The 25,532-nt window shown below is 36.7% G+C and overlaps 1 protein-coding gene across 1 annotated transcript in view; it reads left to right on the top strand.

Moving 5' to 3' along the window:
• The window catches only part of LOC128222811 (integrator complex subunit 5-like), a 36,496-nt gene extending 16,447 nt beyond the window's left edge, over positions 1-20,049 (top strand). Inside the window, exons 10-22 of the mRNA XM_052931936.1 lie at positions 752-816; positions 1,794-1,933; positions 4,154-4,262; positions 5,573-5,754; positions 7,504-7,700; positions 8,544-8,662; positions 9,044-9,244; positions 11,300-11,427; positions 11,733-11,858; positions 13,528-13,598; positions 15,415-15,563; positions 18,122-18,269; positions 19,380-20,049. Coding sequence (XP_052787896.1) covers positions 752-816; positions 1,794-1,933; positions 4,154-4,262; positions 5,573-5,754; positions 7,504-7,700; positions 8,544-8,662; positions 9,044-9,244; positions 11,300-11,427; positions 11,733-11,858; positions 13,528-13,598; positions 15,415-15,563; positions 18,122-18,269; positions 19,380-19,531 — 1,787 coding nt within the window. The 3' untranslated portion in view covers positions 19,532-20,049. The remainder of the gene's footprint in view (positions 1-751; positions 817-1,793; positions 1,934-4,153; positions 4,263-5,572; positions 5,755-7,503; positions 7,701-8,543; positions 8,663-9,043; positions 9,245-11,299; positions 11,428-11,732; positions 11,859-13,527; positions 13,599-15,414; positions 15,564-18,121; positions 18,270-19,379) is intronic.
• The last annotated feature ends 5,483 nt before the right edge of the window (positions 20,050-25,532 follow it).

The raw sequence follows: 25,532 nt of genomic DNA, 5'->3' as shown, positions 1-25,532 counted from the left end.
ATGATAAAATATTTACTGTGGTCTGCTATAGTTTTATAAGGTAGAAATACCGTCTTTTATGCTCATTTCAAATTCAACTCGGTATCCTTCATAATAACCGTTGTTTTTGACATTTATTCATCCATTTTGGAATATTAAAACAATATTATTAATTGTGGAATATCTTATTTGGGAGTAATAGTGCATCTTTAACAATTGACAAAGCCTGGTGTTGTCATCATGCAAAAAAAATATTGGCAATAAAAATTCATATTAATCACAATCAACTGTTGAAAACAGACAAGTGTTGAAATCTGTGAAAATGGTGCTCTTGTTTTTTAAATAGTGAGCTTTTTGTTCTTGCTACAACGTACTGGTTATTAGCGGCATTGATATAATTTTGTATTTACATGTATAATCATGTCCATAGCAGATGAGCTGATCTAAACACCATCAACTGGATCCAATATTATCTTGCATACCTGCATGGCTTCCAGTCACATGACCAGTGCTGAAAGAAATCATGTACCCCCCCCCCCCCCCACACACACACCCTCACCCTTCTGTAGGGGTCGCGACATGTGCAATAATACCCAATTTGAATTATATAAATGTGTCATTTTCTGCAATTTAAAATATGGCCTAGTTAGCTAAGTCTGAATAATCTTGAGTCCTATTTCTATATAGAATTTCTTAAAGTAGAGTTTGGAGTGTTTCCTAACTTCAAATCAATATTGTGTAGAATAATACAAAATGGTAATTTATTTTTCAGAGTTATTGCCAAGTGAAGCAACCTCTCCTTTACCAGAAATAAACAATATCTGCGCCTTCCTCATTGTAAGTTTGTTATTGCGTGGCCATGAAACCGTTCTGTTTAAATTAGGAACATGTGCACCTTCCTTGCAAGCTTGTTCGTTTGTTATCCATGGACAGATCCGGCTGGAACCAGCTTGTTTGGACTTGTGGGTGTTTGAGCTAAGAAATCAGAAGAACAAGTTCATGAAACATTTGTTTATCATTTTGACTTCGAATTTTCCAGAAATCATTATAAAACAAGGTTTACTGAAAATTTATTTTGAAAGTTTGTAGCAAATTGCTGTTGTTGCTACTAGGGATGACATTACATAACTATACCAGTATTTTAATTAATTTAATAATTTGTTGCTGCACAGAAATAAATATATCAAAAATTAGCTCATCTTTTTTGGGGAGGAAGTAAAAATGTCCATAATATTGTCCAAAAACCATCACTCTTAGCCATAACTAAAAGAACATTCTGATGAAAAATATTGAAACGAAACTTGGTACAGACGTTGCCAGAGATGATTATTTACACATCTACAGCAAGGCCCATAACTCTGTCTTCAATAATTGTTGACTTATACCCCTTTGTTTGATTGAAAAAACAACAACTGATGGATGTTGCCATTCATTCTTTTTACACTCCTCAGGGACCATGGGGCCAGGGCTATCTCCATAATATAATTATTTCTTGTGTCATTCAGTGATCAAAATTAGCTTAAGTCCTAAGTTTAAGCTCTGGTAAAATTCTTTAAGCGCTTGTTCATGTAAATGGATTTTTTATTGATTTTGAGTTCTGGTCATTGTCATTCCCCAGGACTGCTCATGTAGAAAAGCAGGAATTTTCTATGCCATCATAAAAGGCACCTCACACATCAACCCCATTCATCTTAATTTGAGGAGATTCTAAGGGTAGCATAGAGGTGTCTGTATATGGGCATGTCTCTGACCTACCTGGGTGGCCTGGGCTCTCAAAAACACACCTTTTTTGCATTTACATGCTACCCTTCCAGGAGGAGGTACTAAGAGAGACACAGACTCAGGTTTACAGACGGGGCCGTCTGGAGATGGGCATGTCCCTGCCCTATCTTGGTGCCCTGGGCTCTCACATACACACCCTCACAAAGGAGATGCTGGACACAGGAGATAACAGGTGATATTGCAGATTTGAATAATTTTTGAAAACAAGCCGAGATAAGAAAAAAAATCTTGTTAATTGAAATCGGACAATCTTGTTTGTAATAAGTCAAATAAGCTTCTTTTGATTTCCTCTTTACCACAATAACTTGAGAATGAGTTGATTTAGGACCATGGAACTTCAGTGGTAGGTTGGCCTTGACCAGTATATGACCCCTATTGTTTTTGAGGTCAGTAGTTCAAAGTTTGAAATATTTGTCTTCACATTCATTCAGAAATTGTCCAACCATTAATAATAACTGCCTTTATTTTAAACTTTAAACTTATTCAATCGTCAACATGTTTCTGAGAATGTGATTCAGGGCAAAATGTTTTGACAAACATATTTTGTTTACAAGGTTTTAACCTTCTGCCCGTCCTTGTTCATTAGCAATGTTTGAGATCGTGAATTGCCAATTATTAGTTTGTAAAGTTAAGGGATGCAAATTGTCCTCAGAAAAACGCTTATCTAATGGCTCCTGGGGACCAAAAAATAATTATTTATTTCTTGTACTGATTGAAAATGATTTAAGAACAGTTTACGAGTTCCCTTTGGCCAAATGTAGTATTCAGACAGTAATTTACCCTGGGTAGTGTGGTTTTCTGAACACCTTAGCAATTATTCAAAATACAGTTATTTTGAGGATGAGAGTTGTTGTATTGGTATAGGTGTCCGCCTCTCACCCAAGAGGTTGTAGGTTCGATCCCCAACATTTGTAGATAAAATGGAGGACAATACAAAAATTAGTAAAATAGTCTACAAGAATCTTATTATACAACTTAAACCTGAAAATAGAACTCGAGAAGAAAACTGGGAATCTCAATTTGATCTTAACTCTATACAATGGAAAAATGTGTACACACAGGCGCTCAAACTAACAATAGTTACGAAACTTCGGGAATTCCAATATAAATACATAATGAATATCTTTCCAAACAATGATAAGCTTTACACGTACAATATTGTTGCATCAAGATTATGTGATTTTTGTGTAATGAACATCGACTCAAACATCCATATGTTTTGGCAATGTCATATTTCGCAGACGTTTTGGGGTGAATTTAGAACATTCATAACAAATTCTTTCAATGAAGTGAGCTTTAGAGAACTATCATATAAAATCATTAGCTTTTGTGATTTAATGCCAAACAAAGAAAAATTAGGTTATCAAATAAATTTTATGATACTTCTAGGAAAATAATTCATTTTTAAATCAAAATGTGAAGGAAAAATACCAACATGTGCCATGTTTGTCCAATATCTCAATAAACGACTAAAAATAGAGAAAACAATAGCAACAATGAAGAATAAAATCAACACCTATAATAGACGATGGCAACAGTTAGAACACTTATTATCTTAGTAAAACAGCTCCAGTATATAGTAGTATTGTAAAGCGCATTTGAATGAAATATTCACCAAAGAACTGTACTTTATAAGATCCATTTTTTTAAAGCAAGTAGGTTTTTTAAAGTTAGTAGGTGTTGTTTTTTTCATTTTTAAATTTAACATTTATATTAGGAACACTATTTCGAAACATCAAATACACACCACCTCTCCCATTTTAAAAAAAATAATTTTGTCTACCTTTTTTTATTTGAAAACAAGTCTCAAACGCTAATAGGAGTTTTCAAACAAAGAGTTAGATCAATAATTATTTGTTCACATTGATATTATTTAGTATAACGGTTTGTATTAAATGGTATACATATATAATTATGTCATTTATAAATGTTTATATGAATGAACATTTGGGCAATAAAAAAACAGAAACCAGAACATTGGTACCTAATCATAGCCCCTTAAAATGGACACAAGTACTGGTTTCTGCCCAGGAAACAGACTAGAATGTGATTCTATAAGCTGTCCGCTTTTGTCACGATCAAGCTAAATAAAAGCCTTTTTTTCTTTCTTCACAATGAATATAACTCTTAATCCTAGCCAATGACATCACCTATCTGCTTATTGGATGGATTGCTTATCCTACCCCTGAACCTCCCTTCCCAATTATGAAGCTTTTACATAATATGGTTTTACATTCAATTAACATATTACCTTGATATGTATAATTATGAAACAATTCATATAACATTTCTGTCATGCATTTAACTTTAGGATGTGTTTTAAATGATGATTTATTGTTCATGCTGACAGTTTTAGCAATATTATTACAAAGTTCACTTCCAATTTTTACAGAGGGAAATGGCTTCAGCGTTTAGTATGCTATATAATCCTTTACAAGGGGCAGAAAGTTGGTGCGGAAATCCTTGCATACATTCTCACAATTGCAAAAACACACGGGCAGGTAAGTGAAAGTTTTGATGTAATCATATGTACATGTGAATTGTTTTGTTTGATGTATGAAAGTTGGAACAAATATGAATGCCACAACATGGGGAGCCTTATGGATTTGTCCTTGTCTGTCAAATAATGCTGTATCTCAGAATGTGTTTAAACAAAACTTTTAAAACTTCATTAGATAATTGACTAGTGCCTAAAGGCTATTCCATTAAAACATTTAACCCCCGGGATGAAAGTACTTTTAAATTATACCACCCCCATACAGACGCAATTTTACCCTTTTAGGATCCAAATTAGGGAAAAAAGACACCCACCCATATACTATTAATATAATTGCCTTCCCCCTGTTGGTTATATGTTTTAATGGAAAAACCCTAAAAGGTTATTTTCCTTCAATGCAGAATTATAGCGGTAGCCTGGTTGAATACTTTGACTTGAAAATCTGTACCTTGAGCATTTTCGTTTCATTCTAAGACTAAGTATAGAGATATTGCTTTGTGTGCACCAATACTGTTTTTCACCAAGACAGTTTTTCACCAAGACTGTTGTGCACCAAGATTGTTTTTCACCGAAACTGTTTTTCACAAAAACTGCTTTGCACAATACTGTTTTTCACAAAGACTGCTGTGCACAAGACTGTTTTTCACCAAGACTGTATTTTCACCAAGACTGCTGTGCGCAAGACTGTTTTTCACCAAAACGGGGGGGGGGGGGGTCACCAAGACTGCTGTGGGCAAAACTGTTTTTCACCAAGACTGTTTTTTCACCAAGACTGCTGTGCGTAAGACTGTTTTTCACCAAGACTGATGTGCACCAAGATTGTTTTTCACCAATACTGCTGTGCACCAAGACTGATGTGCACCAAGACTGTTGTGCACCAAGACTGTTGTGCACTAAGACTGTTGTGCACCAAGACTGTTGTGCACTACAACTGTTGTGCACTAAGACTGTTGTGCACCAAGACTGATGTGCACCAAGATTGTTGTGCACCAAGACTGTTGTGCACTAAGACTGTTGTGCACCAAGACTGATGTGCACCAAGACTGTTGTGCACCAAGACTGTTGTGCACTAAGACTGTTGTGCACCAAGACTGATGTGCACCAAGACTGTTGTGCACTAAGACTGTTGTGCACCAAGACTGATGTGCACCAAGACTGATGTGCACCAAGACTGTTGTGCACCAAGACTTTCTTTTAAAAATCATAATTGTTCGGGGCTGTAGTGATTGGAGTTTGGTGGACTGTCTCCAAGTCAGACTAGGTGGTGTTCTTGTAACTTCTATAATTACTCCTTATATATGCCTTCTGTTGTAGCTATCACAGCTGGTTCGTATACAACGAGAGGTTGAAACCGGCCTGCCGGGTGTGCTGGATGCCTGTGTGTGTCACACCTTGGATCTTCTGCACTACAAAAAGGACACGGACAAACACACACTCCTAACAAACCTGCACACGCTCACACACTGGGAAAGCACAGCCGGTGATAATCTTGTAAGGTATGTCAAAGCAAGGTTATCGTTGCAGGAAAATTAGAAATCACTAACTGTAAAAACATGTAGCAGTTACTATGATTGTAAAAACTCTTCAGTTTTATGATAAGGGAATCTTTCATCTGAGGTGGTATTTGCTGCACAAAGTGACGTGAGGGCTATATAGGAATTAGGGGGGGGGTTTCAAGTAAGGCTGTCCATCAGTCCATCTGTCCTGTTTTTGTCCTGTCCAATTCATTTGAGAAAAGTGATCACCATAGCATGAGGATGTGTCCTGCACAAGACCGCTATCCCTACCTTCAAGGTCAAGGTCACACTATGATAGATAAGTTTGTGTTCGGTGTATTATTTTCTTTTGTCATACGAAGTTTGATTTTAAGTTTGGGGTATTAACCAGAATAGCTTACTTTGAATGGTTGGCATTATTATACATTTAACAGTTGTGAAAATGAGCATATACTATTTACTGAAACACATCAAGAAGTGAAAGACAAATGAAATTTGCTATTAATGTATCTGCAATACAAGAATGTGAAATTTTGATGACCTTTAACCTCATGTTATTTTGGTATCATATAAGAGTTGAATGTGTAGAGAATGAATATGTTTATTGTAGAAAATGATAAGAAAGGAAATATTTTACTGATAGAAATATTTCAAACACACTTTTTTGACCATGAAAGATTGAACAATGGTTTGTTTCGCTTCCAATTTCGGGTGAAATAAAGAACACATTTATCTATAATGTGTTTTCAGTAATTTTTTTGTGCATTAATTATAAGCCAGAAAGCAGTACCCTTTCAAATGATACCAAATATGTATATGGCCGGCCACCTGGCATCAAAATACAACATTGGCTGATTATTATTTTTTTGAAGAATGTTGGTTATGGCGTAAGGAGAATAATAAAATACTTTTTTGGCAGCGGTATTTAGCAATAATCGTATCGAGACACAGTCTGTAGAATGATGACAAGCAAAAAGATAAGTTTATTACGCGTGTTGATTTAAAATCGCTGATGGCCGATGGCGATGATCAATCAGTTCCCAAAAAGAAGCCAAAATGAAAGAATATGTCTGTCAAAACTGTTTCGAAGTGAAAGAGGGAGTTGTACGTTAAATTGACCATCAACATAGATGACAAAAGGAACATTTTAAAAATATTTTGCACAGACCAATACTGGTTTTGTCAGACTTCCTCAGTACGTACTGTCAGTGTTACATGTTGATATCATTTAATGTAAAATTACATGATAATTCATTAAATCAATTAAACTATACCTATCATTGTCTTCCATACAATATGTATTTTGCCTAGCAAACACAAAGATTTGCCCTTAAAAAATGCGAGTGAGTGTCTGTTTTTGCGAGTTGAAAAGTTAAACACTCGCAAAAAATTACGAGTATCAAAAAAAGTTAAATTCAAGCCCTGGGTTGGTTACGATGCCACTATTTTTCAAGTGCCCAGAGGCACACCAACATAGTCCACATAGACAATACTTACAAAATTTGTTTAATAGATTGAATCCAAAATGAAAATTAAAAAAAGAAAATCTTCTTGAGCAAATTTTTCAAAAATTTCCGGAGATTTTTGTTGGTGTGATTGCAGGAGGAGATATAAACAACATTTCATGATTTGCCTATTGTGTTTGTTGTAACATCCCTTATTGTTATCCTAGCTGTTTTTAATTAAAGAAACACCAATTCACAATGTAAGAAAGTCCAATTTATTAAATCTATATATCTTGTATTACAGGTGTTCCTTTAAATCATGTCTAGTTGATCATTGGTCGTCCTTGACCCCGCTGTTACTGCACGATGACCTTGACATTACCCACCTGACCTTGGACATTCTTAACCAGGTTGCCATAACAACGGAGCTCGACAGTGGAGCAGGGCTCAAGGCTGTCGGGTCATTGGTCACAGTGTTCTTTCGTGTGCTAAAGATGGAAGGCGAGTAATGTTGTAGTTACAATAATGAGAATAATAGAAAATTAACTACAACAAATAATACATACTAATAGGGCTTCTATAATTTTGAAAATCAGTCCGGACCCTTCGACAAGCACATGATTGGTTGGATTGTGTCTCCTGTGTTCTACCATGTGATCTACGGACCAATTACAAGGGTCTGCCAATAAACAGATATTGGTTAAGATCTTGCAGATAAGCAGCTTGACCGAGTCTATTGGTTATCATTTATTGGGGGTATTTTAGAATGTGTGAATGGCAAATGAGGTTGCTGTATTATATTTTCCACTTACAGAGCCATTTTGGACTAAAATTAATGGCCATTTTCTGACGCTGTAATCTTTCAAGTGTGGCTAAAATCAAAACCAGCAAATGGTCGTATTTTAGAAGCCCTGCAAACTTATGACCTGAGTTGATGTTTCATGTTGAGTAATTACATTTATTACGTCAGCTTAACAGTATGTGACAAACATGCTAAGATTTAGAAATATTTTTAAAAGAATTACGACAAACATGATTATGATATGTGTTTATCGTAAGTAAGTGTTGTGCAAATTTTATCCTTTGGCTAGAACTAAATGCCAAAGTTTGTGATATTCTCATAAAACCTTAAATTGTATGTTGCCGATTACTTTTAGAAAGTGTATATGTGTGGCAAAGCTTGCAACAATTGCTCTATTAATTGTCAGATTATGGCTGTCTATAGAGTGAGAAAAACACATGAGAGTCTGCATTTATGCTTGTAGACGCTCTTGGTAGCTGTTTATCATTGCCTGCATGATTTATAAAATAGTGTTTTGATATTTTATGTTGTGGTTGTTTCAGACCAGAAGCAAGCTGGTCCATTAGTTGAGGGGTGTAAAAAGTTTGCCCGGAAACTTGCAAGACAGCCTCACACTCAAACCATGCTGGTTCGATACATTGTGGAGGCGTGTGTAGACTATGTGAGTAACTGTTGCAATACTGTACTATCTCACTTGAAAGAAGGAGGCTTATTTATTATAAGTGGGTTTGATTGTTATCTGTGGAGACAAGCCCCACACTCATTCTATATTGTCATGTGTTTCATCAAAAGTTTTGAAAGTATAATATCACTTTACTTCATGACCGCAATGTCATTTATGATTAAACAAATTAAAAATCACGAGTCCAAATTTTAGGAGTAAAACCGTAGCTAGGAGAGATTTGTGGAAAGTGGAGTACTACTGTTAAATCTCTCTTTGGTTTTAAACCTCCTTTAGGATTATTGATGAAACAGACCCATGGTTAAAATAATGAAGTACAAATTAAGCTAAATTTCAATAAATTATTCTACTCTGCTTCAGGAAAATAAGCCCTTGTTGGGAGGGAAGCATGAACTGGAGGTGTGTCGATCAGGGACTCGGGACGCTAGCGTGTCATTACGGGAGGAGAACACAAAGCATGGGCTCTCTCTCACCACCCTGAGGTCCCACAGTTCCGTGTTCCATGCAGGGGTCATAGGTCAAGGGCTTCGGCATGCCCAGTCACAGCAGATTCTTGACCAGGTAAACATGTTGAACGCTTAACTCTCGTGTAATATAAGAACATTGCCTAACAATGGACTGATTGTTCAGAACCGTATTAATGTGAACAAAGTTTGTTGAAGTCATTGGTTTTAATATTTATGCGAAAAGCTTCAGAAACAAGCTCAGTAGCAAAATGTTTAAACATAAACCCGGTTTAATGGCACTGGGTAAACGCCAAAGACATAGAACATAAAAAATCACAAACAAGTAACATGGAAGAACAGCACAAGCCGCACAGTGCATCAGACAATGCGAATGTCCGTCGGACAGTCGGACATGTCCGGTATATTTCCATTTTGACCGACGAAACTTCTGTTTAGGTCGGTCACAATGTCCGGTGAAAAATTACAGTCAGCACCGTTTAATTTTCGGAAAATTTACTTTCAGTTTCTAAATAAATGTTCAGTGTTATTTTTAACTACTACATCATGATTATTCAGCGTGTTAATCCGTGTATCACTATTTGTAAACCCCGTTTCGACATGTTTCCGTAAAAGCCGATAAAATGCGTAAGGTTCCAATCTCAGCTCGTACTATAATACTTCTATTTTAAGGAAATGTTCGGAAATTATTTTCGGGGAAGTTGTTCCCGGCAATCGTGTTAATTTAAATATGATGATTAATATACCAAGCTGACTTTCTTTCCGCTCTGTTTAACATTGCCAATAACAAGAAATCTACTTTCGTTTTTGCATAAATGTTGTGCCTGAGTTTGACTTGTAGTACAATTCGTTACATTTTATAACTGTACTGTATCTTTAATTTAAAGATGAATTAAAAGAGTAAGATCTAGTTGTTCCATGGGTAGGCGAACCAGATATGAGTTTTTTTGGGGAGGCAAGGGAAGAAAAAAATTATGACATAAGATTCGAATATTGATTTTTTTTTACATGATGTTTAGCTTTTTTTGTAATTTATTATAGTACTGTAGGACAAATCTAACCAAAAAGATCTAAACCTGTTATAATGGGGAATTACAAAACTTATTTAAAAAAGAGGCTTAAAATCAAAGTTTAGGCTGATGTAACCGAATACTGTTTGTAACATTGCGACAGGTAAAAATTTGTTGCGACAGGTAAACTTTAAGTGTTTACCTTTCGCAATGTCCTGTGAAGGAGAAAAAGTTTTTGCGTTGTCTGAGTGCATACACACTATATATAAAAAACTAGGTATGTTTATCAAGGATTGTTAGGTACTGCCTTGGAACGGTCAGTATAATGTAAATTATCTGGGGGTTTAAACCAGTTTAAGTGCACAAACCTCACTCTTATCCCAACAATCCTAAATAAAGATAAAACGCAAACTTTCAGAACTGCACATGTGATCTGCTGTATTTCTAACAAGATTTGAAACAAGTGTTTAGATGTGCTTGTTTATATTTATATATCAACAAATATTTCATTTTTATCATTAGCTTCTGAAACATTACTCACAATAATTTAACTTGCGCCAAAGCTACTTTCTATATATATTATAATGAATTGTTTGAAACATGTTATAGGTTAATCTTGTTGATAGAAACTTCCACAATCAGATAATTCATAGCCTTTACTTGTATGTATTGACAATTCACCAATAGATGCATAAGTTGAAAACATTTATCTTTACTAAGTTTAAATACTTAACAACTGCATGCCTAGGATTGCATTAAGATAGTATAAACTACTTAAATAAAATGAAGGCTGTAACTAATGCCTAAATACAATTTGATTAAAAAATAGTGCAGGAAAATAAAATATATTGGAAAGAACCAAATAGATGCAAAAGCATTGTACCCATTTTATGTGAACTTCTTAGTTTAAACATTATATATTTTACAAAGACTGTGAAGAAAGTTATGGTAACTTATACTATTTCACTCTTGTTGACACGATGTTGCGCCAGATTGTGGTCTTGTGTTGTGAAGAAGTACCTAGAGAAGTCCCACTTTTCATTGTCATTGTAGAACATGTCGAGTTTGAATACATGTATATTTCCTTTCTCCTGTGGCATTGCCATAAACTCTTTCACCTTCTGAGCATTTTCTGTTCCCAGGCAATAATTTCCTGTAACCAACTGTATGTAGAGGAACTGTTGTGGGTGTGTTGCCATGACTACCAGGCCCCCCGGCCTCAGTCCCCAACCCCCGGGCAAGAAGAGCAAAAATCAGTCAAAGCACACAGGTAGGGTGGCAGTGGGTATAGGTCATTTATTTTACACTGAAAACAGCTGCATCGTTGAAATACTGTTTATCATTTTGAATATCTAATGCAGATTATGACATTTCCTTTTTCACAATTCTCAAATTTAAAGAGAGGCAAATCATATTCAAATGATCAAAGAGGCTGTGCATGATTGTTATTATGAAATGTACTTAAATCACTTTAAACAGATACCAGTTACAGAATGTGTGGTTATTAAAGATGGTCCCCCAAAATGTTTGCTATGACCTTGGAACAAAGCCTACATTGTCTGGTTATCTCCTTAGGCTGGTAATGAGTGCAGATCTGTGTCGCACCCTGGGCAGTATGATCACCGAGCTAGCCACTCCCGATGTTCTGTATAACAACCGCTTCTGGCCGGAGGAGGAGTCACTTAAGATGACCGTGGAGAGGTGAGGGGTTTTATTGTGAGAGGTGAGGGGTTTTATTGTGAGAGGTGAGGGGTTTTATTGTGAGACGTGAGGGTATTTGTTGTGAGAGGTGAGGGGTTTTATTGTGAGAGGTGAGGGGTTTTATTGTGAGAGGTGAGGGTATTTGTTGTAAAAGGTGAGGGTATTTGTTGTGAGAGGTGAGGGGTTTTATTGTGAGTCGTGAGGGGTTTTATTGTGAGAGGGGAGGGTATTTGTTGTAAAAGGTGAGGGTATTTGTTGTGAGAGGTGAGGGTATTTGTTGTGAGAGGTGAGGGTATTTGTTGTGAGAGGTGAGGGTATTTGTTGTGAGAGGTAAGGGGTTTTATTGTGAGAGGTGAGGGAATTTGTTGTAAAAGGTGAGGGTATTTGTTGTGAGAGGTGAGGGTATTTGTTGTGGGAGGTGAGGGTATTTGTTGTGAGAGGTGAGGGTATTTGTTGCGAGAGGTGAGGGTATTTGTTGTGAGAGGTGAGGGTTTTTGTTGTGAGAGGTGAGGGTATTTGTTGTGAGAGGTGAGGGTATTTGTTGTGAGAGGTGAGGGTATTTGTTGTGAGAGGTGAGGGTATTTGTTGTAAGAGGTGAGGGTATTTGTTGTGGGAGGTGAGGGTATTTGTTGTAAGAGGTTAGGGTGTTTGTTGTGGGAGGTGAGGGTATTTGTTGTTAGAGGTGAGGGTATTTGTTTTGGGAGGTGAGGCTATTTGTTGTAAGAGGTGAGGGTATTTGTTGTAAGAGGTAAGGATATTTTTTATGGGTGGTGAGGGTATTTTTTGTTAGAGGTGAAGATATTTGTTGTTCAAGGTGAGGGTTTGTTGTAAGAGGAAAAGGTGTTTGTTGTAAGGGCTGAGGGTATTTGATGTGAGAGCTGAGGCTATTTGTTGTGAGAGATGAGGGTGTTTGTTGGAAGAGGTGAGGGTATTTGTTATGAGAGGTGAGGGTATTTGTTGTAAGAGGTGTGCATATATGTTGTTAGGTGAGGGTGTTTGCTGTGAGAGGTGAGGGTATTTGTTATGAGAGGTGAGGGTATTTGTTGTGAGAGGTGAGGGTATTTGTTGTGAGAGGTGAGGGTATTTTTGTGAGAGGTGAGGGTATTTTTGTGAGAGGTAAGGGTATTTGTTATTAGAGGTTAGGGTATTTGTTGTGAGAGGTGAGGCTATTTGTTGTAAGAGGTGGGCATATTGGTTGTGAGGTGAGGGTGTTTGCTGTGAGAGGTGAGGGTATTGGTTGTGAGAGGTGAGGCTATTTGTTATGAGAGGTGAGGGTATTTGTTATGAGAGGTGAAGGTATTTGTTATGAGAGGTGAGGGTATTTGTTATGAGAGGTGAGGGTATTTTTGTGTCGCCTGTCAAGCATGGCAGACATATAGCGATGACTTTGTTGAGTGGTGTCCGTGTGGTCTGCGTTTTATAAAAAGATTTATTCATTATGGAATTGAAACAAAAGTATTGGAGTTTTATCTAGACAGTGCAAATAAACGATTTTTTTTTTTCGAAACAGTCATAAATTTGAGCATTGAAATGACATAATATAAAGAAAATAGCTTGATTCAACATAAGGAGGTATTTGATGACAATTAACATTCACTTGATAATTCATTTAATGACTATAACCATGCCCATATTCACTTGTGTTATTATGTGTGTGTTGTGGTTTCAGGGACCTACATGTGTGGGGGTATTTTGATGACAATCCCATCCTATATCGGATCATGCTGATGCTGGCTGGCAGTAAGTAATCTGGTCCAGTAGTTTAAACAATTCTGTAGATTGATAATATTTTGTGAGGACCTTGTTTCGCAATGTTTAGTTTTGGCTTATTCTGAGAGGTTTTAATTTTGTAAGGTTATTATTGATATAGTGATTGAATATTTTCCTGGAGCCTATAGTTAATATGCTACACTAAGCAGTTATACTTGTAGTGGGGTGTTTATGTAGTTTTGTTGATCTCTGAAACAGATACAGTCGAAATCTGTTGGCTCAGTAGCCAAAGTACTGCGAGCCTTGCAAATATCGAGCCAAGCGGGAATGCTTACATAGAGGAAACTAAAATCAGTCCTTTACATCCAGTTCGAGCCAACAAGGAAATCAAGCCAACCCATGGTTTTGACTGTATTGCCTTACAAGGTTTTGCGGTCAATATCACTTTCAGAAATCAGAAAATCTATATAAACCTCAACATCAGTCTAAACTGATCATATTGTACACTTTTTAGTAAAATAATTGTCATAATTAACTATGTTTGCCTATAACTATGTTTTTATCACACAATTTCTGTTATTTCACTTGTGATCCATAATACCCGCATGTTTATATGTATGTGTCTATATCACACCTCCAACATAAATGACGCCACGCCAGAACTGGTCATGTGGTGACCTCGTTTTCCAAATTTATATCGTACCAAAATGGCGTCTATTTTCGGATTTCGATGAATATTCCGATAAATAAATGAAACATTTAAACATGTAAACAGGTTGTCAATGTGATATATACGTTACGGATATTTGTAGGTGACCCAATATGGGATGTACAGGGCGCAGGAAACCATATTTGGATTTCAGCTTTACTCTCACCCGATATGGTTTGCCTTCCCCCGTATATCCCATATCAGGTCACCTACTAACCCCATAACTTATAATATGGTATTTCTATTTCTACCAACATTATTTAATTTGCTGCAAAACAATGTGACATCACTGAACAGTGTATGACATTGACCCCACTTGCTTTTTATGATTGTTTTTTCTATTGATGAAGGCGTAATGCCAAGATGTTTTTTTCTATTGATGAATAAAAAACATAAAATAATATTATGTATCATAATTTTTTTTAGTGAAATTCAGACATCATTCAGACAAAACTCTTACAATGAAGACAATTTCATTAAGCAGCGCCCTTGGATGCCATGGTTGATGTCACATCCTGTTTATTTGTCTCGAACATTTAAAATGACAGAACTGTCTAAAGGCTTTGTAATTATTAACAGTTTAAACTGATTTTTTAAAATATGATCAGTTATAGATATAATAATTAGACCTCACTTTTATATTTACGCAAGCGTGCCAAGTCTACGATATAAGGGTGCCAAATGAGTGTTTATGGGGAGGCTACAACGGAACAAGAGTAATCATGAGTGTGCATTTTAGTTCAAGTTTACAATCAATGTTCTGTTCTGTTCTGTATTTGCTCACGTCCTAAAAGTTTTAAACACTCCCATACATCTTTTGCACACCCTGTTTCTTGCTTACACCCAATTGTGTTTTATGTATGTTGCCATGCTTTCCTCATGGTATCCATCAATGTCAGGAACGGTCTTTGTTGACATCATTTAAGATAATCCAAGTACACAGGTACCAAATTTTATTCTCTTACCTTTCCTAAATTTTATTCATGTTTTCACAGTTGATAGACAAACTGTAAGAATGACGATCAGTCACCGCAGGCTTCAACTGGAAATCTTTTTACTGCACGTGATAAACATAGCTTTTTGATTTATCATTGTAACACATTTATGTATACAAGGATGCTCCCATTTTCCATTCAGATACTCTGGTAATGGCTCGTTGTTCACCGGTTCTCAAATCACTAACGGCAACCATGCTGCATTACTTTGATGTTACACGTGAGAAGTTGCCCACCAACTCTCCGAAACAATTGGCATGTGTGAACTGCGTCATTCGCTGCCTTGGAAAGGTAAGATTACTTCAATTTCATTTTTTTTTAAAACAGTTTTCAAAATCCTGACACAGGGGCCCGGTCATACAGTATGTATGCTAAGCAAGATTTCTATTTATGATAATTCTAGGGAAAGAGTTTTCAAGAAACAATTTTAAATAAATGGCATAAACTTCTCATGAATTATGTAAACAAAAAAGTCAATTTTTACAGTGGTATGTCAGTTTTAGGAAGATGAAAAGACATTTGAATATCACTTTCTGTTTAAAAACCTGTATCAGCTTGTTCTGCTGTCTTAATCCAACATTAGGGCCCTCAAAGCTTGGACAAAATATCAGAAATACAGTTTATTTCGGCCTGTACAGTGTACATTGTCATCAACACATATATTTAAATGAACAATGTCAATATGTATGTATAGTAGCAAACAATGTAGTACAAAGGAGTATGTGTGCAAAAAAAACCCTAGATTATACATAACAACTATTGTAAATTTAAGGATCTATCTAAATGAGAGGATGAACAAATTTCACTATATTAAGTTCTATCATAAAGGCTTTTTAGCTCACCAGAGCACGAAGTGCTCAAGGTGAGCTATTGTGATCAGTCTTTGTCCATCGTCTGTCCGTCAGTCAGCCGGTCCATCAACATTTACTTAAAAAACATCTCCTCCGAAACAACTTGGCCAAATTCAATGAAACTTCACAGGAAGCTACTTGGGTGTCCCTCTACAAAAATACAACAAGGGGTCACGATTGATTAACAACAACAACAACAACAAAATGGCCGACTTCCTGTTTTGCTTTAAAAAGCATCTCCTCTGAAACTACCAGTCCAAATTCAATGAAACTTTACAGGAAGCTTCCTTGGGTGACCCTCTACAGAAATACAACAAGGGGTCTCGATTAATCAACAACAACAACAACAGCAGCAACAACAACAAAATGGCCAACTTCCTGTTTTGTTTTAAAAAATACATCTCCTCTGAAACTACCACTCCAAATTCAATTAAGCTTTACAGGAAGCTTCCTTGGGTGACCCTCTACAAAAATACAACAAGGGGACATGATTGATAAACAACAACAACAAAATGGCTGACTTCCTGTTTTGCTTTAAAAAACATCTCCTCTTAAACTACCACTCCAAATTCAATTAACCTTTACACGAAGCTTCTTTGGGTAACCTTCTACAAAAATACAACAAGGGGTTGCGATTGATCAACAACAACAACAATCTGGCAAACTTTCTGTTTTGCTTTAAAAAAAATCTCTGAAACTACCAAGCCAAATTCAATGAAACTTTACAGGAAGCTTCATTGCCTGACCCTCTACAAAAACAACAAGGCATTGAGATTGATCAACAACAACAAAAACAAAATGGCCGACTTCCTGTTTTGCTTTTAAAAAAAATCTCTGAAACTACCATGCCAAATTCAATAAAACTTTACGGGTAGCTTCATTGACCCTTTACAAATATAAAACAATGCATCATCATCAGTAAAGATATGTTGCAACATTTTTATTAATGCTTTATCACAAAGTTGTGACCCTTTGCTTAGGTGAGCATTTTAGGGCCATTATGGCCCTCTTGTTATTTGTTTTATTGATTTTTTTATTAGGCTTTATATTTATAAGAACATTATTGTCATAATTGGAGAATGGTGTTGAAATAATCTTCTTTATAAAGCTTTAAATGTTTTTAACTACATATTAAACCACACACTTAAAAAAAAATATGTTATACAATTGACTATAAAACGGTAGGGTCGGCAGCTACTTCGTAGGTAGGGTTGGGTAACCGGAACCAAACGTATTTGTTTTTAAGGCCTAATTATAGCGGATCTTACTTTAAGAGTATCCTTAACACACAGAGTTTAATAAGCTCCATTCTATTATATGATTGCGAGCCGACGATTGTAAATACTAAAACACAAACTGTGTTAAATATCCATGATATTCCCTGAATGGCTTTATCATCAAGAGTATAGCAAGCTTTTGAACCCAAATACCAACAATCAGCATAGGTTAAACTTGTTTTTTGATCACTGAACGAAACAATTGTCCTTAACCTTACTGGTGTATTACAATTTGAGGATAACAAAATCTTACAGTACCTTTTTATTAACAATTTTCATAATATCTTGTAATTCCTATTGACCTTTTGCCATATATTGATCAACAGGTCTTTCTGACCAATCAACATTCTTGTCTCAGCAAAAAATGTTATCAACATTTATTATTAGAGAATGCACTTTTAAGAAGAGTAAAACATGAATAATTGTTTTAATCATGCTTCATGTATGTGGTTTTGTGGTGATATAAGTTATGATTGATATTTAGAATAGAATAAGTTACTGACATTTGGGCCAAGTGTAATTTGAAGAGTTTTTGGTGCCAAACAGGTAAACGTATTTTGTCATAAAACTTGTCATCAACTGTTTCATTAAGTTTAAGATCGTTTTAAATTGAAAAAATTCATTATTGCAACTTTTTAGAGTTTCTGCCCTTGGTTATGTCATGCAAGATTTATCTACTCAAGCTAGATAATGATATAATACTAGCTTGATGGCTTTTCAGAGTGGATTGCTGCCAGCCCCACTCAGCTACCTTTCTGAGTTACTGCCCTTGGTGAAGTCGTACGAGGTTTGTCTGCTCCTGCTTGCCGTATGGAGATATATGAAGGAAACACCGCCTACAGAAGATCCAAGCGATGTGGCCCACAGAGGTAGTACACAATCCTCTCTCTGTTAAAAGACAGCCTTAGTGTTCTTAAATGTTATATTGAATCTATTGTAAATTTTAATTGGACAGTTTAATGATATTTTTTGGTAGAAGGACTTTAGGAGCATTGAAACACAGCGAAGTCAGAAAAGATTCTGTCCCTTGGATAAGAAATAAAATTCGCATACAAATAAAAATCAGGATAAAATTAATTATCTGCAAAATATTCGAGTCCAAATATTTTCATGTAACATTGATTTTTGATGAATTTGGGTAAAGCAATCCATCTTGGTAAAGAAAAATATATATATTTTAACATCTCAAGAAAAAAAGTCACGTTGTCATGGTATTGTCATAACTCAAAAACCATTCAAGATATTCAAATGAAACTTGTGTATATAATATGTTACACATGCACAGAAAAGCCAGTAGCTCAGGCTTTAATAACTGTTCAGTTATGTCCTTTTTTTTGACTGAAAAACAGCAAACTTTATTTTAAGTCTTTCATCTTACTTTTTTGAAGGAAAAAATCTCAGAACTGGTATTATGCAAAAACGGTTTTTTGGCCCTTACTAAAATATTGTAAAAGATATTCATTTGTTTCTTGTAGTTTTAGAGCACATGATTTATTCTGCTTGTACTATTTATGTGATATGTTTTCTTATTTATTTATTCATAAGTGGGGTTTGTTTTTGTTAAATAATTATCAGCACCTTAACTTTACAACAACCTAAGGTCACACCAAATTGATACCGTGGTTACTGTCTTGGATTTTCTGCATTGTTGGATTATGCCCTTTGTTAAACTGATTAAACACCAACAGACCAGCGTTTTCATTCTTTCAACAGAACTCTTGTTTATCTAACTGGGTTGTTTTTTAAAGAAAACATACCTCTGTTTTGTCATAGAACTGGTGTGGTTCAAGAACTGTGAGCAATATTTCCAGGTTTGCATAAAAATGTGTATACAATTTTCTGTTCTGTGAAGAGTGTTAGTGTTAAAACTGCACTATTGTCAGTTTTTCTCTGTTGAAAAGACAAGTGTGTTGTATGCTTTGATCACCATTACTTAGGCTATTATTCCTTCTGTTCAAGTTTGTTTCTCTATGTTTCAGTATGTGAGCCTCGTCATCTGACTGTAGTTCGGTCCGTCCTACACAACAATATTGACCAAACAGGGGATGTGTACGCCAGATTCTTCGGAGACCTAGTGACTGATGACCTTGCTGGGGAGGTCAGGTCAATGGACACCACTGACATACATTGAAGGCCTTGAAGCTCACACATACTGAAGGTGCTATTTGGCTGATGCAAGCAAATGCCTACAAACTGTTGAACAGATTTCCAATTTGGAGACCATAGGATTGGTGACCTCACTGGTTAGGTTAGTGCAATGGACGCCACTAACGTACTGTGTGGATGGTTACAAATGGCGCTAATTCGATGACCTAAACTGTTTGGACAGAGCAGCAGCCTGGTATTGATTGAACATTGTCATATAGAGAACAGTGTGAGAGATGGTTTTATGCCACCTTTGTAGTGTTCAAGTAGCCATATTTTAAAAAAGGAAAGGATGCTGCAGAAAAGGGTCAGGGTGCTGCAGAAAAAGGTCAGGGTGGGGAGAAAAGGACACAATGTTAAAAACTTAACATAATGAATTTGACAGAAAATGTTGGGAAATATGTTGATTTGAAGTTATATTTGGTTTCAACTGCCAAATATGTAAAGTTTGTATTTATTATCATTAGTTTAAATCCAAATAAAAGAAATACTTTACAGTCTTAAGCTGAATTCTATGAAGGCAAAATGATAAACATAACAACACTTTGAAATATTTTCTGTTCAGGTAAATTTGAACAAAGCAAGTTTTTAGCAACATATTTTTATTTATATGTATTCGTTTTGTATCAAGAGTCAATTCAGTATGATTTTTCATATATCGGTAAATTGGAATTGTGGTGTGTGCTATTAAAATTCCCGCTCTATGAGTAAATGATGTTAAAACTTCCTTTCTAAAAGGCAGATACACCCTGGATTACAGCTCACAGAAACAAAACACCTGGAAACTTGAACACTGACGCACAGAAACAGAACAGCTGGAAACTTGAACACTGACACATACAAATAGAACAGCTGGAAACTTGAACACTGACACACAGAAACAGAACAGCTGTAAACTTGAACACTGACACACAGAAACAGGACAGCTGGAAACTTGAACACTGACACACAGAAACAGAGACAGCTGGAAACTTGAACACTGACACACAGAAACAGAACAGCTGTAAACTTGAACACTGACACACAGAAACAGAACAACTGGAAACTTGAACACTGACACACAGAAACAGCTGGAAACTTGAACACTGACACACAGAAATAGGACAGCTAGAAACTTGAACACTGACACACAGAAACAGAACAGCTGTTAACTTGAACACTGACACACAGAAACAGGACAGCTGGAAACTTGAACACTGCCACACAGAAACAGAAACAGCTGGAAACTTGAACACTGACACACAGAAACAGAACAGCTGTAAACTTGAACACTGACACACAGAAGCAGAACAACTGGAAACTTGAACACTGACACACAGAAACAGAAACAGCTGGAAACTTGAACACTGACACACAGAAATAGGATAGCTAGATACTTGAACACTGACACACAGAACAGAACATCTGGAAACTTGAACACTGACACACAGAAACAGAACAGCTGGAAACTTGAACACTGACACACAGAAACAAAACAGCTGGAAACTTGAACACTGACACACAGAAACAGGACAGCTGGAAACTTGAACACTGACACACAGAAACAGAACAGCTGTTAACTTGAACACTGACAAACAGAAACAGGACAGCTGGAAACTTGAACACTGACACACAGAAACAAAAGCAGCTGGAAACTTGAACACTGACACACAGAAACAGAACAGCTGTAAACTTGAACACTGACACACAGAAACAGAACATCTGGAAACTTCAACACTGACACACAGAAACAGAACAGCTGGAAACTTGAACACTGGCACACAGAAACAGAACAGCTGTAAACTTGAACACTGACACACAGAAACAGGACAGCTGGAAACTTGAACACTGACACACAGAAACAGAGACAGCTGGAAACTTGAACACTGACACACAGAAACAGGACAGCTGGAAACTTGAACACTGACACACAGAAACAGGACAGCTAGATACTTGAACACTGACACACAGAAACAGAACAGCTGGAAACTTGAACACTGATACACAGAAACAGAAACAGCTGGAAACTTGAACACTGACACACAGAAACAGGACAAATGGAAACTTGAACACTGACACACAGAAACAGAACAGCTGGAAACTTGAACACTGACACACAGAAACAGAACAGCTGGAAACTTGAACACTGACACACAGAAACAAGACAGCAGGAAACTTTAACACTGACACACGGAAACAGAACAGCTGGAAACTTGAACACTGACACACAGAAACAGCTGGATACGTGAACACTGACACACAGAAACAGAACAGCTGGAAACTTAAACACTGTCACACAGAAACAGAACATCTGGAAACTTGAACACTGACACACAGAAACAGAACATCTGGAAACTTGAATACTGACACACAGAAACAGAACAGCTGGAAACTTGAACACTGACACACAGAAACAGAACAGCTGGAAACTTGAACACTGACACACAGAAACAAAAAAGCTGAAAACTTGAATACTGACACACAGGAACAGAACATCTGGAAACTTGAACACTGACACACAGAAACAGAACATCTGGAAACGTGAACACTGACACACAGAAACAGAACATCTGAAAACTTGAACCACCCCGAATTTCTCAAAATGTTTTTATCGTTACAAGCTTAAGTCTCTTAGCTTGTGAGGCCAAATTACTTATTAATTATCATAAAATAAAAAAAAATGGTTTATCATAATAATAACAAAGATAATTTCCATGAAAGTCCAAAAACTCTTCAAAATGATAATATTACAGCAATTATACCCAAACAAAAATAGTGGTCTTAGCTACATCCTTTTTTAATGGACTTAAGATGTTTTGAGAAATTGTTGTTTATAGCAGCAAAAAAAAAAAGAAAATGCTACAACTAAGTCATCATTTCTCTGTATAAACATTGGGCAAGTACGGTCATGCAATCAAAATCAAACAATGTGGTTGATTTTTATGCTCCCATTCAAAGAAGCTGCAGAATATTGCTTTGCATATGTTGGTCGGTAGACCAAACTGTCTGAATTATAATTAGAGACCTCTTTGGTCTAAGGTCATCAAACATGGTAGGTAGGTTGGACAAGAACCCTATTGATTTTGAGGTCAGTAGGTCAAAAGTCACAGTCACTATTTGTCTGATAAATGGTGTGTGATTGGGCTTACAGTCCTCCCAACTTTATTTGAATGTTATGACCAGTAGATGACCCCTTTTGATTTTGAGGACAGTAGATCAAATGTACCTGTTGCAGTAACATTGGTGGTGCTAGTAGTTTATACTCCGGGACCCGGCGTGAGTACATTGAATGGTCCAAGGGTGACAGTTCAACCACCGCACACCTATCCTGGGCAGACTATCAGGCGGTTAACCAGTACTAGGTGCCTTCACCTCTGCAAGTAACTGACAACTTCTGTACATGCCAGGGGCCTCGGTACAGTGCGAATGGTCGTAGAAAGGATATCATAACCAATCACAACAGAAGTGACCTGGTCCGCCCGGGAATCGAACACGGGTTGTCCGATTCACAGTCCAACGCTCTACCGATTGAGCTAACCGAGCAGACTGCAGTATCATTACAAAAAACTTGTCCATTTGTTAACTAGAGCTTGCTTAGATCTTAGGACCTCGAATTTTAGAGGAGTTTAGGAACGACCCTATTTTGATTTTTGAGGTCAGCAGGTCAAGGTCACAGTGACCTTGAACACAAAAACCTTGTCCGATGGATACAAAGAGAATGCTTGGACTTACAGTACTTGTTATAATCATATTAGTTACCTCTACAATTGGCATTTAAACAGCTGTTTGTATATCTGTCAAACTTTCTTTGCCCATATTCTTAACCTTTTATTATCCATTGAACTAATTCACTGCTGGAGTACGCTTCACGTTTTACCGGACCCTATGACTCATCAACTCCAATAACAACGTTAAGAACTGTCCAACCACTATATTGTCACCTTAGTGCAAGAACTCAACATCTGCTTCTATATCTTTGTCCAGTTATTGAGTAATTGCACATGGGTGACGATATATACTAGAGAACTAGTCATTTCGTACCAATATAGGACCAAAATATATATGTATATAGGTTACGAAATGACTTTAGGTCGGGCACGAATATAAAAGGTACGAAATGACCAAAAATCGAAGGGTACGAAATAACTAGGGTACGAAATGACTGTAAACCTATATCTTTTCTTCAAAAATAAAGATCTCTTTGTCATAAACCTTAAGTACCCAACAAACATTGTTTATTGTTGACTGCCATTAGGGGGGGGGGGTTATGTTTAAATAACATTTCTCTACTTTAATGGTCGGTATCCGTCCTATATGAACAAGGCCCAATCGAGGTTGTAGTTGACCAGAACAACCAGGGCTCTGAGTTTCCCTTGTTGGTGATTCGTAGCAACCTGAACATGACATGCACTGGATCATTTAACAAAGACATCGTCCCTCTTTCTCTCGTTTGATAAACGGTCTGGGTGGCATTCATCGTTGTAAAATTACGTAAAAAAATCCCAGTAAGACTTTCCATTTCTTCTTTAACACCCCACATGGGTTTGTGATGGGGCAAGTCATAATGCAGCCAATGGGCGAGGGCAGAATGTATAGAATCTAAAGCTATCATCATCAATGGAGTTGACTTCATTGTTAGCCGGCACTTTTAAAAGAGGGCATAGCACCTAGAAATCTGCGTTATAATATAGTTGGCTGTTGATGAAGCATTGACTAAGACCAGAATTTCCTTTACAACATGACGGTGCTCTGGAACTATACAGATGTCACGTGTCATGTTTTTACAGCATTTTGGCTTGATGTATAACTCCCCCAGAACGTCCATCTGTCGGGATCGGAATTCAACGTAAAGCTGTTCAAGAACTTTAGAATTGTCATGACTGACTAAAATCACTTTTATCTTGACACTTTTTTTTGGTTTGTTTTTCATAGGGATGAGGGGGTGGGTGGTTGGCTGAAGAGAAAAATCATATTTGTTAATCACACTTCAAATAGCCGTCCGAAAACAAACTTCCAAACCGGATTCACACTCAAAGATCAATTGAGAAAGGCGCATAATGAAGAAGGGCGGACATTTTGAATCTACAGCGATGAGAAAGAGTTTTCTCTCTTAGTTATAATACAATTTCCTCAAAATTTGTTAAATTACAACACTACTGGACAATGGCGATAGTACCACCAATGACTTCTGAACTTCACCATGACGTAATGGTGGATTCAAGCAGGAATGTGACTGTCCACTTCAAAGTTCATAGATTTACCCTAAACCAACATCAGTGTTTAGTAAGGGCTTTTCAATACGTGGTTAACATTGAAATTGTAGATAAGACATGCGCTAGTGTGTTTGATTTCCCTGGGCTTGTTGAGTGGCGGGCCCGGGTTGAGCCGTTTACACGGCGGGTTGGGGCCCACTCTGGAATTCTATTATTTGCACGTGGGTCTCCCATTGTTAAACACGAATTTGCACGGATTATCCCAGGTGTGAATGAGCCCGCGTATCTCTGTCTGCCGGGCTTGGAAACCACTTCCTCCTGCCGAACCAATCGTCTGACTCACACAGACGTCTAAGTTAAAAGCTTGTTCATGATTGTGAACGTTTTTAAATCTATATGATGATGGATCATAGCAATAGTTGACGGCGTCGGCGACAGCGTCTCTATGAAAACACTTTACTCGTTGATTGTAAATACAAACCTAGTCAATATATTGGCATAATTTTTTACTTGTAAACAATGAAATAAAGCATGGCCCTTAACTCTGTCTGTAATGAGAGAGGAAATATGTCTCCATATTTGTTTTACGGTCGAACTTCCGAATGCGATTCTCTTTCTTTCATACTGCAGTAAATATCAAAATAATAGGGTACCCCTTTACTGAATAACGCTTAAAAATGTTGTTGTTGTTGTTGTTGTGTTGATGATGTTGTTGTTATTATTAAATACTGTGTACTACATGTGGATTGTTCGAATTCTTGTAGAAAAGCCTGCAGTACTGTTCTTGAATATTAC

The sequence above is a fragment of the Mya arenaria genome, chromosome 17 (genome assembly GCF_026914265.1).
Source record: "Mya arenaria isolate MELC-2E11 chromosome 17, ASM2691426v1".
In the NCBI taxonomy this organism is placed as follows: Eukaryota; Metazoa; Mollusca; class Bivalvia; order Myida; family Myidae; genus Mya; species Mya arenaria.
This window is presented reverse-complemented; position numbering and strand designations above follow the sequence as displayed.